The sequence below is a fragment of the Phyllostomus hastatus genome, unplaced genomic scaffold (genome assembly GCF_019186645.2).
Source record: "Phyllostomus hastatus isolate PE091 unplaced genomic scaffold, TTU_PhHast_1.1 phas_scaffold_78, whole genome shotgun sequence".
In the NCBI taxonomy this organism is placed as follows: Eukaryota; Metazoa; Chordata; class Mammalia; order Chiroptera; family Phyllostomidae; genus Phyllostomus; species Phyllostomus hastatus.
Genome location: NW_025334041.1, coordinates 72,127,283 through 72,144,063, shown reverse-complemented (window position 1 = coordinate 72,144,063; position 16,781 = coordinate 72,127,283). Strand labels below are relative to the sequence as shown.

The 16,781-nt window shown below is 45.4% G+C and overlaps 1 protein-coding gene across 4 annotated transcripts in view; it reads right to left on the bottom strand.

Moving 5' to 3' along the window:
- Window positions 1-15,996, bottom strand: part of REEP1 (receptor accessory protein 1) — a 111,352-nt gene extending 95,356 nt beyond the window's left edge. For all 4 annotated transcript variants that reach the window (XM_045827399.1, XM_045827404.1, XM_045827400.1 and 1 more), the window contains exon 1: window positions 15,786-15,996. In XM_045827399.1, coding sequence (XP_045683355.1) covers window positions 15,786-15,817 — 32 coding nt within the window. In that variant the 5' untranslated portion in view covers window positions 15,818-15,996. The remainder of the gene's footprint in view (window positions 1-15,785) is intronic.
- Window positions 15,997-16,781: the final 785 nt, after the last annotated feature.

The window sequence follows — 16,781 nt, the reverse complement described above, 5'->3', positions numbered from 1 at the left end:
CTGACCCCAATGCTTTGGAATTGAAAATCAACTGCAAAAAGCAAGCTGGAAAAACCACAAATAAGTGGAAACTACACAACACACTATTAAACAATGACCAAGTCAGAGATTAAAAAAAGAGACCAAAAGATAGAGACAAATAAGAATGACAATACAATATCAAAAAGTGGTAGTAAAAAGTAAGTTTATATCATTACAGCTTTCCTCAAAAAACAAGAATCTCAAATAAACAACCTAACATTTCAACTGGACAGCCACGTGCAAAAAAAATGAAACTTGAACACCAACTTACACCATATACAAAAATAAATTCAAGGTGGATAAAAGACTTAAATATAAAATGTGACACCATTAAAGTCCTAGAGGAGAAAGTAGGTAGGAAAATCTCAGATATTTCATGAAGAAACTTTTTTACTGACTTGTCCCCTAGAGCAAGGGACATAAAGGAAAGAATAAACAAATGGGACCTCATCAAAATTAAAAGCTTCTGCACAGCTAAAGAAAACAGTATCAAAATTAAAAGAGAACCAACCATATGGGAAAACATATTTGCCAATGATATCTCAGACAAAGGTTTAATCTCCAAAATATATAAAGAACTTACACGACTGCACTCTAAGAAGATAAGGAATCCAATTAAAAAGTGGGCAAAGGACTTGAACAGACACTTCTCCAAGGAGGACATACAGAAAATCCAAAGACACGTGAAACGATGTTCAATATCGCTAGCTATCAGAGAGATGCAAATTAAAACCACAATGAGATACCACTTCACACCAGTCAGAATGGCCATCATAAACAAAGCAACAAACAACAAGTGTTGGAGAGGTTGTGGAGAAAAGGGGTCCCTAGTGCACTGTTGGTGGGACTGCAGACTGGTACAACCACTATGGAAAGCAGTATGGAACTTCCTCAGAAAACTAAAAATGGATCTGCCTTTTGACCCAGCAATTCCACTGCTGGGACTATATCCTAAGAATACTAAAACACCAATCCAAAAGAACCTGTGCATCCCAATGTTCATAGCAGCACAATTTACAATAGCTAGATGCTGGAAGCAACCAAGATGCCCATCAGTAAATGAATGGATCAAAAAACTATGGTACATTTACACAATGGAATTCTACGCAGCAGAAAGAAAGGAGCTCCTACCCTTTGCAACAGCGTGGATGGAGCTGGAAAACATTATGCTAAGCGAAACAAGCCAGGCAGTGAAAGACAAATACCATATGATCTCACCTTTAACAGGAACCTAAACAACAAAACAAAGAAGCAAGCAAAATATAACCAAAGACACTGAAATAGAGGACAGGCTGACAGTGACCACAGAGGAGAGTAGAAGGAATTTCAGGAGACATTGGGAAGGGTTCACGGGAACAAACTTAAAGGACACATGGTCAAAAACTAGGGGGAGGGTGGTAATGGGAGGGAAGTGGGGAGGGGGGGCTGGACTGGGAGTAAAAAGGAGAAAACTGTATTTGAACAATGATTAAAATAAAATTTAAAAAAAGATTATAATGACCTTATTTACAAGAAATTTTAACACAATGTAGATGAATTATTCATGTTTGTTTATGCTTTCTCCATTAACTGTTAGTTGATGTAATTAGAAATTTAAAGTACCCTTGATCTGTAGTTGAACTTCCAAAAATTCCTAAATATCTTGTCAGATTACATATCTTATGAAATTAAACATTAAAAAATGTTTTCTAATACAAAAAAAAACAACCTAACATTTCACCTTAAAGAACTAGAAAAAGAAGAACAAATGAAGCCCAAAGTCAGTAGAAATAAATAAATAAATAATAAAATTAGAGCAGAACAGAACAAAATAGAGAAAAGATAATAGAAAAAATAATGCAACAAAGAGCTGGTTCTTTGAAAAGATAAATAACTTGACCAACCTCTGGCTAGACTCACTAAGGAAAAAAAAAAGATTCAAATAAACAATACCAGAAATATAAGGGAAGTTACAGTGGACACCAGAGAAATACAAAGGACTATATACAAGAATATTATGAAAACTATATGCCACCAAATTGAATAACCTAGAAGAAACTGACAAATTCTTAGAAATACATAACCTTCCTAGACTGAATCACAAAGAATCATAAATCGTTACCTTACATGGCAAAAAGAGGACTTTGCAGGTTTAATTAAGTTAAGGATTTTGAGATGGGGAGATTATCCTTGGTTATCTGGGGGCCTTTAAATGTAATCACAAGCATCCTTGTAAAAAAAAGAAGTGCAGGAAGCTATGAAGACAGAAAAGAAGGCAATGTGACCAAGGAAACAGATTGGAGTGATGCAGCCACAAGCCAAGGAATGTCAATAGGCACTAGAAGCTGGAAGATGCAAGGAACGGATTCCCCCCATGGAGTTTCTAGGAAGCAACAGTCCTGCCAACACCTTGATTTCAGCCTCCCAAAACCCATTTCAGACTTCAAAACCGTAAGAGACTAAATTTGTGTTGTTTCAAGACACTAAGTTTGTAGTTATCTCTTACAGCTGCAATAGTCAACTAAAACAGTGGGGAAAGATGCTCAAGCTCACTTATCTCTTTATCCCATGTTGTTTTCACTTAGGACACCATCTCCTCTGCCTTTTCTTTTCTTCCAGCACTGGATGCCATAGTGTCTCCCAGGCAAAGAGATGCAGCAGTTCAATCTTTTCATATGTCAGTGCCCTGCTTCCCATGCTGAAAGGGCTCCTTCCTACAATGTCCAACCAAAACCAGGAAAGTTGTTCACGCACACTCACAAAATACACACCAATGGAAGAACACTGGCCAGGCAGGACGAACCCTGGCTTCAAGTCCAAGTTTCTCATTGATTGGCTATGCAACCTCATAAACTTCTCAAAGATGGAACAGAAACTCATTCATCTTTATATCCCCCTTTATATTTGGTTCCCAGTATAGTGCCTGGCACCAAGCAAGTGGTCAATAAGGGGGCAGTGAATCAATAAATGAATCAATCAATCTTGAAGCAATGGAAGGCCTACCTACTGAAAAAGAGAATCTTTCCAGTGACTCTTACCTCTCTTCCTCAACCACTAGGAGGGAAATGATTAAAATCATGAGTTTATAATTGGGAGGTCTTAGGGTTTGAATCTTGGAGCTCACTGCCTCACATTAGCACCAATTACTATAAACCTTTTCCTTCTATCAAGCCAACAATTTATCTTCTAGTCACTCACTGGTCCTAGTCCAACCCTTTAACCACATAAAACAAAGCTTCTCTTTCTTCCACATCTAAACACTTTCAGAAACTGGAGACCTGGCTTCAAGTTTTGGCCCAGCCAATCAGGCTGGTGACTTCGATGAATGACCTAATCTCCTTGGTCCTGCCTTCCCTGTCTGTCACACAACAGCCTGAGATCACCAAGATCCCTTCTAGCTTCAAGATGCAGCATGGAAAACATCACTCCCTTGGTGTTCAATTCCTCATCATTTAAAACTACCTATTGGAATTTTAATTTCAGTCCTTTATTTTCTACTTTTGGAATTGCTTCTTTTGCTAACGGGCTCATTTCTCTGTCCCCAGGATCTGCTGTCTTCTTGTATTTTCAATTCTTTCATTTATTTACTTTTTCATTTTAAAAAGACTTATTCCAAAGTCTCTAAGTAATAGTTATTTTATATATAATAGTTATTTATAAATCACATAATATTTGCATGTTATGTACTATATAATATAAGCATGTTATTTAGTTAGTCAGGGGTGGAGCTAATCCTGCTGCCTGTAGTATTTATTATGCCATGGGGGTTGTTGCCCAATGTGTTTTGAAATTTTGAAATGTGAATTCATGTTCTTGAGAGCTAATTTCATATGATATGTACTGAGACCTTTCAGAGAGACTGGAATAATTTCTGATAGATGCCCCATAAGTTAACAGTAGCCCAGGGCAAACTTTTATGTTAATCTCTCAGCTGAGGATACTCAGACCATGCAGGATGTGTTAACTCAAACCCTAAACCCATGAAGACAAGTCCGTGGATAGTTTCAAATTCCCAAGGGAGATTTCTCCTCACCAAGAACCCAGGGCAAAACAGACAAGCTTTCCTGTCATCTCTCTGTGCTTGTGGGTCTATCCTTCTACTTAGGGCTATAGTGTGGAACAGCCCTTCAAGTCTCAGCTTCATGCAAACTTTCAGTGCTGACTCATCACTTCCATAGGCCCAAGGCCCCTTCTATCTCTATGTAGATATTAAAACAAAGCTAGGCTAATTCTCCAGCTTGGTACTCTAAAGATGGCTGTAGGTTATTTGCCATCCATCCTCTCCAATTTAAAATGGCCTTAGTGACTTGCTTGGCCAGCAGAACGCAGCATAAGTGTCATCTTGGGACTTCTGAGACCAGGTCATTAAAAGTCTTACAGTTTCTACTGATGCTTCTTGGACACTCACTCTTGGAGCCCTGAGCCACCACATCAGAAGCTGGACTATGCTGAGGCCTCCATGCTGGAGAAATCACATGGAAAGACCATATGGAGAAGTCTTGGAACACATGAAAAGAAGAGATGCCCAGCCTATCTCTGCCATTTGCCTCCTCCTCACCGAGACACTCAGACATCATGGAGAAGATGAGTTTTGTGTGCTGTGTCCTGTCCAAATTCTTGACCCACAGAGCCAGGGGAGATGAAGACAAAATGGTTGTTGTTTTAGCTAAAATTCAGGGTAGTCAGATGGCATCTGTTACAGTCCTAGTTTATACCCTTGCAAAATGATTCCATCCCTGCTTGGTCTCCTAGAAAGTTCTCTTATACTTAAAACCCAACAATACCTTTTAAGGGGATCACTGTGATGTAGTACCCCAAAATTTGAGAAGCTTTAAAATTCAGTTTTATTATACAGTGTTATTCAGACTGTATTGAAAGAAATAGAATTCAGAGGGGAGAAGAGAGGGAATTTCAGGGGAAAAGGGGAAGGGTTTACAGGAACAAGTATAAAGGACACATGGATAAAAACTAGGGGCAGGTGGAAATGGGAGGGAGGAAGAGAGGGTTGGGTGGGTGGGGTTGGGATGGGAGTAAAAGATAGAAAATTGTACTGCAATAATAATTTAAATAAAATTAAAAAAGAAAAAAAGGAAATAGAAATCAAACCTTTCACCAGACAGATGAGAAAATTGAGGCTTAGAGAGGTCAGGCTCTTTGCCATGGTCACAGATCGAGTTGCTACATCCCTAGTGTCTAAAAAGAATCTTCTAACCCTGAAGGGAATACTCAGTCATCATTCATTCCACAAAGTTTGTTAAACACCTACTATGAATTTTAAACTGTTCTGGGCACTGAGAGAACAGCTGTGAATGGATAAAGTCTCAAAAGTCATGGAGATCAACCCCTAGTGCAGAGACAGACCATGAACAAGAAAGCAAACGAATTAAAAGGAAAGTTTCAGTAAGTGATGAGAGGACAGAGTGGCGGACAGGTGTACTCTGGAGAAGGTGGTCAGAAAAGACCTCTCCTAAAGAGGTGACACATGGGCAGAGACCACATGGAAAGAGGGAGAGGGCCATGCAGTATCTAGGTGAGTGTGTTCCAGGCACAGCAAACAGCAAGTTTGTCATTTTCTAGGAACAATGAGGATGATGCTGCTCAGAGAGAAAGGACAGAGCAATACAGTGTGCAGACAGGGCAGGGGGCAGGGGCCAGGCCTTGCTCAATCTTGTTGAGAATGGTAAGGAGTCTGAATTTTATTCTTGGTGTGACGTGAAGTCTCTGGACAGTTTTAAAATAGCAGATGAAAGATGATCTATCTTAAATTTGAAACAAGTCACTGGAGGGACAGGCATAGAAGTGGGCAGGACAATTCGGGGGGGGGGCTTTGAAATGGTCCAGGAGAGCAATAATTTGGGCTTGGAATAGGGTGGTGGCAGTGGAGGTGGGGGTTGGTTGGATGGGATGGATTTTGAAGGTAGAGCTGAGGGGACTCACTGGTGAAGCTGAATTCCACAGCTTACAGGGCCTGGCGTGAAGAAGACATGGATCCTGCTGAATACTGAGACTTCCTCAGGATGGACGCACAGCAACCAGTGGTTCTCAGCCTCATGTCCTCATAAGTAAAAGTCCTTTCGCGTTTCTGTAAATCCGCTGTGAGCCCCCAGCATCAGCTGACTGTTTCCCTGGGCCTCCTTCTCAATGCCACTCTCTTCTGTGTAGCATGACCCTCTCAGCTCAATATTCTGTCTGACAGGTTTTACCTTGACAGTCTAAACCCCAACTGAAGCAAAACTAAATTTTATAGAGATCACAATTAGGCAGCCCATCTGTGAAAGGCTCTTGTTTGGACAATGGGCAGGGGGAGTCCAATTATGCCAGTTAGAACTCATAAAAAGTCAGGGTTGCAACCTCTCAGAGCTAGAGGGTTTCTGCAGCCAATAATGGGAACTTTAGGCAAGTCCTTATCTTTTCATTTCACAGGGGCAACAATGGTGCCTGACTTAGCACTTTTCAAGTTTGACAGTGATCTTGTTAAAATGCAGGCAGCTGACTTCCAGCCAAGATGGAGACATAGGTAGACACACTGTGCCTCCTCACACAACCAAAATAAGGACAACAACAATTTAGAAACAAAATAACCAGAACTGACAGAAAATTGAACTGTATGGAAGTCAGACAACCAAGGAGTTAAAATAGACACATTGATCCAGACCGATAGGAAGGCCAGAGTTGGGCAGCTGGGCGGAGAGGGGTCTCAGCACAAAAAGCGGTGGCACCAGGCGCATAAGACATCCTGGGCACAAAAGACTGCAGGGGGCGGACACTGGGCATACAGGCGGCAGCTGGCAGATCCTGGGCATGGGGTGGCAACAGGCAGACTCAGTGAGGTGACGATTGTGAGGTGAGGCACTGCATGCAAGGCGGCTGGCTGATCCCGGGGTCCCACATTCGCACACAGATAAACCAGGTGAAATTGCGGAGTGAGATAGACCACACAACCCAGGGTCCCAACACCATGAAATAAAGCCTCAAAACACCGATTGAAAACACCTGTGGGGGTTGAAGTGCCGGGAGGAACTCCCAGCCCCACAGGAGAGTTTGTTGGAGAGACCCACAGGGTCCCAGAATGTGCACAAGCCCATCCACATGGGAATTAGCACCAGAAAGGCCCAGTTTGCTTGGGGGAAGCGGCGCAAGGGACTGAAACCCGAAAGAGAGTGGAGCACGTGCCATTGTTCCCTCTTGGACCCCTGCCCTACATACAGCATCACAATCCAACGACTGGGTTGCCCCGCCCTGACAAACACCTAAGGCTCTGCCTCTCATATGTAACAGGTACGACAAGTCAACAACAAAAAAATGGCCCAAACGGAAGAACAGATCAAAGCTCCAGAGCAAATACAACTAAGTGACCCAGAGATAGCCAACCTATCAGATGCACAGTTCAAAGCACTGGTGATCAGGATGCTCACAGAATTGGCTGAATTTGGTTGCAAATTAAATGAAAAAATGAAGGCTATGCTAAGTGAAATGAAGTAAAATGCACAGGGAACCAATAGTGATGGGAAGGAAACTGGGACTCAGAACAATGGAGTGGACCAGAAGGAAGAAAGAAATATTCAATCAGGAAAGAATGAAGAAACAAGAATTCAAAAAAATGAGGAGAGGCTTAGGAACCTCCAGGACATCTTTAAACATTCCAGCATCCGAATTATAGGGGTATCAGAAGAGGAAGACCAAACAAGTGTAAAAGTTATTTGAACAAATAATAAAGGAGAACTTCCCCATTCTGGCAAAGGAAAAAGACTTCCAGGAAGTCCAGGAAGCTCAGAGAGTCCCAAAGAAGTTGGACCCAAGGAGGAACACACCAAGGCACATCATAATTACATTAGCCAAAGTAAAAATGAAGGAGAAAATCCTAGAAGCAGCATGAGATAAGGAGACAGTAACCTGCAAAGGAGTTCCCATCAGACAGTCAGCTGATTTCTCAAAAGAGACCTCGCAGGCAAGAAAGGGCTGGAAAGAAGTATTCCAAGTCATGAAAGGCAAAGACCTCCACCCAAGATCACTCTATCCAGCAAAGCTATCATTTAGAATGGAAGGGCAGATAAAGTGCTTCTCAGATAAGGTCAAGTTAAAGGAGTTCATCATCACCAAGCCCTTATTATATGAAATGTAAAGAGACTTATCTAAGAAAAAGAAGATAAAAAACATGTATAGTAAAATGACAGCAAACTCACAATTATTAACCACACCTAAAACCAAAACAAAAACAAACTAAGCAAACAAGAACAGGAACAGAACCACAGAAATGGAGATCACATGGAGGGTTAGCAACAAGGAAGTGGGAGGAGGAGAGGGGGAAAAGTACAGAGAATAAGTAGCATAGATGGTAGGTAGAAAATAGATGCGGGGGGCAAGAATACTGTGGGAAATGTAGAAGCTAAAGAACTTATAACACATGGATGTGAACCAAAGGGGGGAATGTAGGTGGGAGAGGGTGTGCAGGGTGGAGGGGAATGAGGGGGGGAAAATGGGACAACTGTAATAGCATAATCAATAAAATATATTAAAAAATAAAATAAAATAAAATAAAATGCAGGCAGCCCTGGCTGGTGTGGCTCAGTGGACTGAGTGCCAGCCTGTGAACCAAAGAGTCACTGGTTTGACTCCCAGTCAGGGCACATGCCTGGGTTGTGGACCAGGTCCCCAGTGAGGAGGGGGAGTGAGTGAGAGGCAACAACAACACATTGATGTTTCTCTCCCTCTCTTTCTCCCTCCCTTCCCTTCTGTAAAAGTAAATACAAAAAAATCTTTAAATGTGACCCAACAGGTACTCACCTGGACCTACTGCACATGCAGAACTGTGAGGGAGACAAAGAAACAGACGTGGTCCTGAAGGGGAGATAAAATGCGCAAACCACCATATTACAAGGTACAAATTGACCATGTCACTCTGGAGACCCAGAGGACAGAAATCATCCTTGTGGTAGGGGGCCCAAGGAGGTCTCATGGAGAAACACAGATGGAGGCAAAAATATAGAAAAGCATAGAGCATGTCAAGGTCTTAGCCGTGGAACAGCATCAATTCTTTACAACTGCTCATTTCTCCTCAAAATTAAGACCTTCTTTTAAAACTCACAAACAGAATAAAGAGAGGGGGTCAAAGTGAAGTGAGAGGTTTTTCTAATGTAAAAAGGTAAATAAGTGTGTTAGGACTCTCTCAGTTGCATGAAAAAAAAATCCATTTTACACCAACTTTAGCAAAGAAATGACATTTAGAGGTTTGCAAAGCTGGTTACAATTCACTCATTCAACATGTATGGTGGTCATTGGAGCTGTTCACAGGTGTTTAGTAAACCTGTAATTACCTACCCATTTTAGTTCAGGTCTGGCCATTTGATTTTCTTTGGCCAATGAAATGTGAGCAGGACTGACACGTGTCACTTCTAGTTAGAGTACTTAAGACAGTGCATGATTCCCATTTATTTCCTACCACAGTGAATCCTGGTGCCTTATGTGGTGAGGACAGCACTGTCAGACAAAGGAGACTCATCAGTCTGGGACTCAATGATCACAATGAGCAGGGTCTCTGCCAATGCACAGTGAGCCAGCAGAATAAAGCAAGAAATAAACCTTTGCTGTCTGCAGCCACTGGGATTTGGGAGTTGTTACTGCAGCATAACCCAGTCCATCCTCACCCCATAATACATATTTAATAATACAAGCATTATTCGAGGCTTTCCTTCTAGAACAAGGAACAGCTCAAGGCATCAAAGAAGTGGGAACTGGGGCCTGAATAACTAGAATCAAGACTTGTGCCAGCTTCCTTCTCTCTGCTCACGTGTCATCTCTGTTTATCTCTGCGTTGTCTCATTCACCCCTTTTGTCTAAAGGCCTTCACCATGCCCCAAGGGTTTAGCCACCAGTGGCCCCACCTTCACATCTTTCTAGTTCTAGGCTCTGTAAGCAAAGCTATCCTCTCCTAGCTTCAAATCAAGAAACCCTGGGTACAGATCTAGTAACTCAGTCTGGGCCACATATTCCACCTCTGGACCAATCTCTGTGCCCAGAGCAATGTGTAGCTTGGCCTGGGTCACATGCCCACTTCTTTGGCTGAGTGGCAGGAGGTAGGATGAGGTATGTTACCAGAAGGAAGCGGGAGGCTCGTTTTGAAGCCAAAAGTATCATCTGCAGACCCATACAAGGAGGAAGATAAAGGATGTGAATGCACTACTGCACAAGAGAAGGCCAAGGAGGACTTTAACTGAGCTGTGACCGGTGAAAGGCAAAGGAAAAAGGGAAAATGTGGTATACGCATCATTGTCCTAAGAGAAAAGAAGTAGACCAGAGAGCCACTAGGCTGGACAGCTCCCTACGCTGGCAACAAGGAGGTACCTTGGGCCTAGAACTGCCAGGTGCCTAAAAAGGGCTGGTGGTGGCAAATGTCAGGTGGAGATGTTAACTCAGGTAAAGGACTCCACTCTCTGTTTACCAATTTAGGGAAGTGCATAAAACTCTGACAGTGGTACAGACCTTCTCTGATTGGAAGGAGGCTAAGTCTGGGAGAGCAAATACTAAACCAACATGTGTGTCCCCATTTCGAACTTCCCTACATGAACCATTCATGGGGCCCCTTCTCTACTGAGCCGGACCCAGCTTCCTGCTCCTCAAGATAGTGTCCCAGGCAGCCTCCTCTCAATCATAAGAGAGGAAACTCACTTGCCATCCTTGGTCTGGGCATGCGTGCCATGCTTAAAGGCCTATACCAGATGACCTGTCAAGATTCCTCCAAAAGCCTTATTGTGTGCCAAATATTTGGTTCTTTATCTATAGTTCCTTTTTCTTTATAACCTCAAAAGCTCCCATGTGCAACTAAAAACACCTAAATGGAAAACAATGTACTTCTGTGAAGACAGATGAGATGTGAAACTTCAGAACAAATTCTATGTATACAACCATCCATCTCCCATCCCATCAGGGCCTTCTCAAGGCCCAGAAGTGAAAAGAAACATCCTCATAGACCAATGCAAACCCCCTTAGCTCTCGTTGTTCTCAGAAAAATTCCTACAGACACCAAGAATCCTAGTAACCAGATGCCATGTGTGTGGCTCATCCTTGATAGTGAAATTCCAAAGGTGCCATACACAGTGACTACGCATGACCAAATCCTCCCTAGGCCCAGCCTCCTGAACCCCCTTGGAAAACATACAAACACAGCTCACATTCACAATACAAAATGAAAGCCCCGCTAGGTGGCTACAGAGGGCCTGCCTCACCCTTCTCTCATTCTTCACAGTGCTCTTCCCCTACCAAATAACACACACCCCAAAGAAGATAGTTCTCGCTACAGCAGGAAGGGGAGGATGAGCTAGTAACAACCAGGTGAGACCCTCACTTGTCAGCTAACCTTCAAATAAAACACAGCAGGAAGAAGTGCACAAAAGCTATTTCCCAGCATGGAGGAAAGATTAATAAAGAACAGGGAAGCACAACAGCAGTGAAATGTAAGCTGGTATTTTCGCTTCCTTGAGGATACTCCTCCTGCTTATAAATAAACATGGTCCACTGGGACCAGCTGCAGAGGACAGGGAAAGGAGGGGGTCCACAGAAGCAATGGCTCTTAAAACTAATAGTTTTAATAAGATCTCCAAGGTGATGCCAGCCAACACTCTTCTTGTCACACAGACAGGGAGCTGGGCCCCAGGATGGGTTGGCCTTAGGACTCTGATGTTGGGTTCAGACCTATGCCAGGGACAGAACCCAACTGTGCTTCCAGCCCTACATCTTTCCTCTCACAATTCAGCTCTAACCTTCACCCAGCTCTGACCCTGTACTGCACCACAGTGCCAGGAAATAACTCCCCAGCCAACCTGAACCCTCCATTAACAGGATCATTTTCTGCATTCTACTTTTTAAAAGCATGCCCCAAGAAAAGGGAAGCTTATATTTAAGAATTTGTAGTCTTTTCTTCTTTCCTCTACTTGTTTTGCAATGGTGGGGGAACAATCTGAGGACAACCCACATTCCTTCCAGTCTGCTCTACTTGGACATCGCTGACCCAGGGCACACACACTTCATGCTCCAGTCACAGTCCTAGCACTTCGCCAGATCTTCAGCCACCAAACTAAGATTCTGTTTTAGTATCACTCTGTACTTTCTAAAAACTAACATTTTCTTAAAGATGTGCAATGTGGAAATAAGGTTTTTTTCTGCATAGCTATCAGTTAGAAAATTTGTTGAAGTAAGACTCTGTTTTTCCCCATGTAGTGAATTGAAGTTTTTGTCTACTAACTCCAGCAGTGGTGGGATGCTCTGCATCTAACATTCCAGGCCTCAGCCAACATTCTGTCTATCCTTGGAATAAATGCTTTAAAACAGAGCATTCTCCTAAGAAGGCACAGGGCAATCTCTATGTGCCCCTCCAGTACACAGGAACATACTCTGCCCAGTTGAAATTCATTCCTGCCTAGGTCCTGAGTTGTTTGTAAAGAAAACAAAGTAACTTAAAGAAATCAGGCAGCCCAGTACTACATGTTCCCATGTTCCATGTTCCCATGCAGATACCAAGTAGACTCCAACAAGGCCAACCTTGTTACTCGTTACTGCACTGTCTCTCACTTGATTCTTCCTAGGCTAAGCCAAGGGAGTTAGGAGGAAGACAGGTGGCAAGAAAGCAGCGTCTTTGATTGGTCTTCACTCCAAGCAGCGTCTTTGATTGGTCTTCTCCCAGTGGTCACAAGCCTGTCCTGCTACCCACTGACTTCCATCTCCTGGAGATAATGCCGACCAGCTCCCCTGCTTGTCCCAGGGCCTCTGGTTTCCTTCAACATGATCAACTTTCACTGAGTGCACTCAGGTGCTAGGTACCTCAGGAAAGAGCCTTATAAAGAGGCAAAGGGTTGGAAAGGGAAATAAGCTACAGTCACCGACCTAAAAGTGCTCACAGACATCCACAAACACCAGGTGGCTGTTGCCAGATGCCATCAGCTTGTCTTAAGGCCTCTAGTTAGAAGGAAGACACTCCTCTCCATCCTCAGAACACAGTGATAGGTCTTCCCTAAATGTTCTTTGATGTGACTGTTTAGAAAACTATGGAAAGATGGCTGACAGGAAATGGACTTGTGAACAAAAATCACAGGACTCCATACCAGAGGTCCCGGGAGCTGGAAAATGATCAATTTAGGACCACTGTCGAGGCCAAGCTCCAGTGGAAAGGGTGTCGGACCAAAAATCCAAGGCCTGCTTCTTTACCAGCAGACCTCATGTCCTTGGGCAGGGCACAGTCCCTCTGCAGCTCTACAGATACGAGGGCGGGCGGGGCGGGGGGGGGGGGCCAGGAACAGTAGTTTTTATTAGTAGTAGTTTTATTGAAACCCATATATTTTGCAAATTCTATTTCATCTAGAACCCCAAGTTGCTTGTGCTGAATCAGGGTGGGGGAGCCTAGAGGTGGGTGGCCCTCAGGGAAGCCAGTTTAAAAACCACCAGAGTAGGTTGAGAACCCCTTCCAGAACTTACACCCACTTAGATACCTGGCAAGACAAAAGAAATTATCATTGATTTACTGCTCTTTGTGGTGCTCAGCAATTTATTATACCATGCATCACTGAAATCTTTGCAGCAGCAACATGAGGTAAATTAGCCTGTGAACTGGGGTCTCCTGTAAACTACAATGTGTTGATGAGAACCAGAGCTGGGATTTGAACAAGGTTTTGTGGCTCCTAATGTGGTATTCCTACTCCTTGCTAAGAAGGATATGGAAGTTTAGGCTCAGTGGACAGTTTCCTTCAACTGTAAATATAAATGTGCATATACGCATATGGAAAACCATCTTGAGAATATACGTCTCAAAATTACCATGAGCTATCTCTGTGTGGTAATAATGTGAATGACTATCGGTCTATTTACCTATATTTTCTAATTTTCCTATAATGAACAGGTATCATTTACACAAAACAACTACTGCTAACTAAAGTGGTTTTCATAACTATCAACTGACACTTCCATGTTGGTTTTCTATGGAGAACTAGGAATTGGGGGGCACAGGTGGCATCTCTGACCTTCTGGAGCTGACAGTGGGAATAACAATCCTAAATCCCACAAACTCTCACTTGAGAGGGTACCAGGCTGACTTGAGGGGCAGTTCTCTGAAGCTCTATCTCTGGGGAGTATGGTTGTTTTAGAAAGTAAAAGCAAATTCCTGAGACCCCTCCCAAATATATACCTCCCTCTCCAGACCCCTCAACTGCTTTGTACAGTTGGGGTATGTGAATAAAATGTAAAAAGATCACATGGACCCAAGACCAGAAACTCACCGAATAAATACTATTGGGCTCCCAGCCCAATAGTATTTATAGAGAGTGAGCCCTCCAGTCGGGCTGACTTAAGCTCTCTGGCCCCACCTGAGGCCCTCCCAGAAGCCACTGGCAAATATGAAGATCACAGCACCACTTCAGGAGAGCAAATATCACCCTGAAGGCAAGAGAGGCTTTGGTCAGGCATGAGGTGGGGCAAGGCGTGCCAGCTTCTTCCCTGTATTATTCATGCCAGTTCTGCCCGCAGAAATCTCTTAAATATTTAACATGCCGCCTCGAGGTATAACACAAACCCCCAGAAGTCTGCAACAGCTGTGGAGAGGCCTGCACGGAATGACAGACTTGGGGGCTGAGAGGCACATACACTCTGGCTTTGGTAGGAAAGCCCAGAATGGTGGCCAGGAGACAATGCTGAGAAAGACTTGGGAAGGCGGCCCCTGACTGCTTCTTGGAAAATCCGTGAAGAACTGTAGGAAATGGGCGATGTTTCAAAACGGCAGGAGTAATGGTGCCTGATGACCGGGCTCCGGAACCCCTCTTCCTCAGACAAAGAAAAAGCCTTAGGTACACCTCCTACCCCAGCTCCCCAGACCGATTTCAGACGCGGATCTTCGGAGCAGGTGTCAAAATCGTTCTCTGGCGAGAACGGTTAGGGAAGAAGAATTAGAACAGCCACGTCCAAAGGGGAATAAATCCACGAGGGAAGGAGCTCTTCAAACGTCTACTCAGCTCTGGGGCTTGACAGAGAAAAACGACCCCAAGCCCGCACCCAATGACTTCACACAGGCCTCGCCCCAGATGACTCCGAGCTCTCCTGCAAGGCCTGGGAGGTGTGCTCGCCACCATCCAGCTGGCCGTCACTGGGGAATTTCTCGTCAATTCCTGAAGATGCGCGCTCTCTCTCCTGTGTCAACACCCTCCACCCCACCCTACCCCCTCCGCCAAAGGAATCAGACACCGGGGACGTGCCTTTGCCGCTGTCAATTTGAGAAACCTAAAAAGGAGTGTTTTCAACCCCACTGAGAGCTCCGCCTCTATCTCTCCGCCCTTCTCCGCGGTGACCCCTCCAGGCAGCGCCCCAGGCTCCTCTGGGCTGTCTGTCAGTTTTGCTTGACAAAAGCGTGGCGGCCCGCGGGGCGCGGCGACGGGCGACCCCAGCCAGCTAATCTCCCAAATGAGAGAGAAGCTTGTCATCGCGGCGCGCCCATTCGGGGCTCCTGCAAATCCCACCACCCGCTGAACAAAGCCGCAGGGGCGCGGCGAGACGAGCCCCCAGCGGAGGCTCCGTGCGCCCCAGCCCTCGCGGCCCCCACAGCCGGCCCCCGCGCCCGGGCCGGGCCCCGCAGCGCAGTAGCCGCGTCCTGCTCCGCCCGCACGCCAGCCGGCGACCTCAGCAGCTACTGTACCTACTAAAATTAGCGGCCGCCGGGTATTAATAGCCGCAGCGCTGGGGGGCGGACACAGCCCGGGGCCGGGGGCGGAGAAGAAGGGAATGGAAGGGACGCGGGGAAGAAGGCCACTTACACCACGAGTCTGGAGATGATCCATGACACCATGGCGGGCGGCGCGGCTCGCGCGGCGGGGCGGCCGCGGGTGGCAGGGCGGCTGGGCGGCTGCGGGGCTCCGGGCACGTCCGTTCGCGCACGGCCGCCGCCGCCAGACTGAGCGCGCCCGCCGCGCTGCCCGGCGCTCGCGCGTCGGCGCAGCCGCGGCACGTTGCGGCGGCGGCGGCCCCAGCCCCCGGGGTTCGGTGGGCCCGCGGCGATTGGGCGGCGAGCAGATCGGGCACCAGCTAGACCCGCCCCGCCCCGCGTGACCCGGCCCGCCGCTGATTTCGGGCGGTTCCTCTTCGCGCCCTGGGGCACTAGCCACTCAAGTGGAACCTTGAGGTGGTGCAGTTGACGAGGCTGGAACCCGGGTGTCTCCCTCCCCTCAGTGTTAAGGTGGGAAACTGGACCTGGACTTTGGGAATCTGTCTACCTGCTCTGGATGGGATTCAGTCATCCCTTAGGTGTAGCGCGAGCCTCAGGACGGATTTACCTGTATCCAGACCTGTTCCCCTCAACAAGGCATTAACTTCGTAAGAAACAAACCCAAGCATGTGTCTCCCCTATTGAAAATTCTAGAGTTCCTACATGATGTGGTCTCTGCCTACAAACTCACTGCCATCACCATTCCCCAGACATCCCTGTAGCTCTTTTTACTTGAGGCATTTTGGACTTACAAATACGCTGTTCCCTCCGTGCTATACTCCATGCCTCATCTTTTTCAAGGCTCAGATAAAAGGTTACTTCCTAAGGAAGGCCTTTCCTTAGGGGACTGCTTTAGCGTTTTGGTGTGGAATTGGCTCGGAGGTACAATCCGGCCAAGAGGGAGCTAGAAGTTGCTATTGCATAGCACGAGTGTCCTGCTGAGCCATCTTGGAGCTCAGGCAGAAGGGAAATTGTGCATCCGACACACACTCTTTATTTGTATTTAAAAACATATACATTGCACCCTGGCCACATAGCTCAGGTGGTT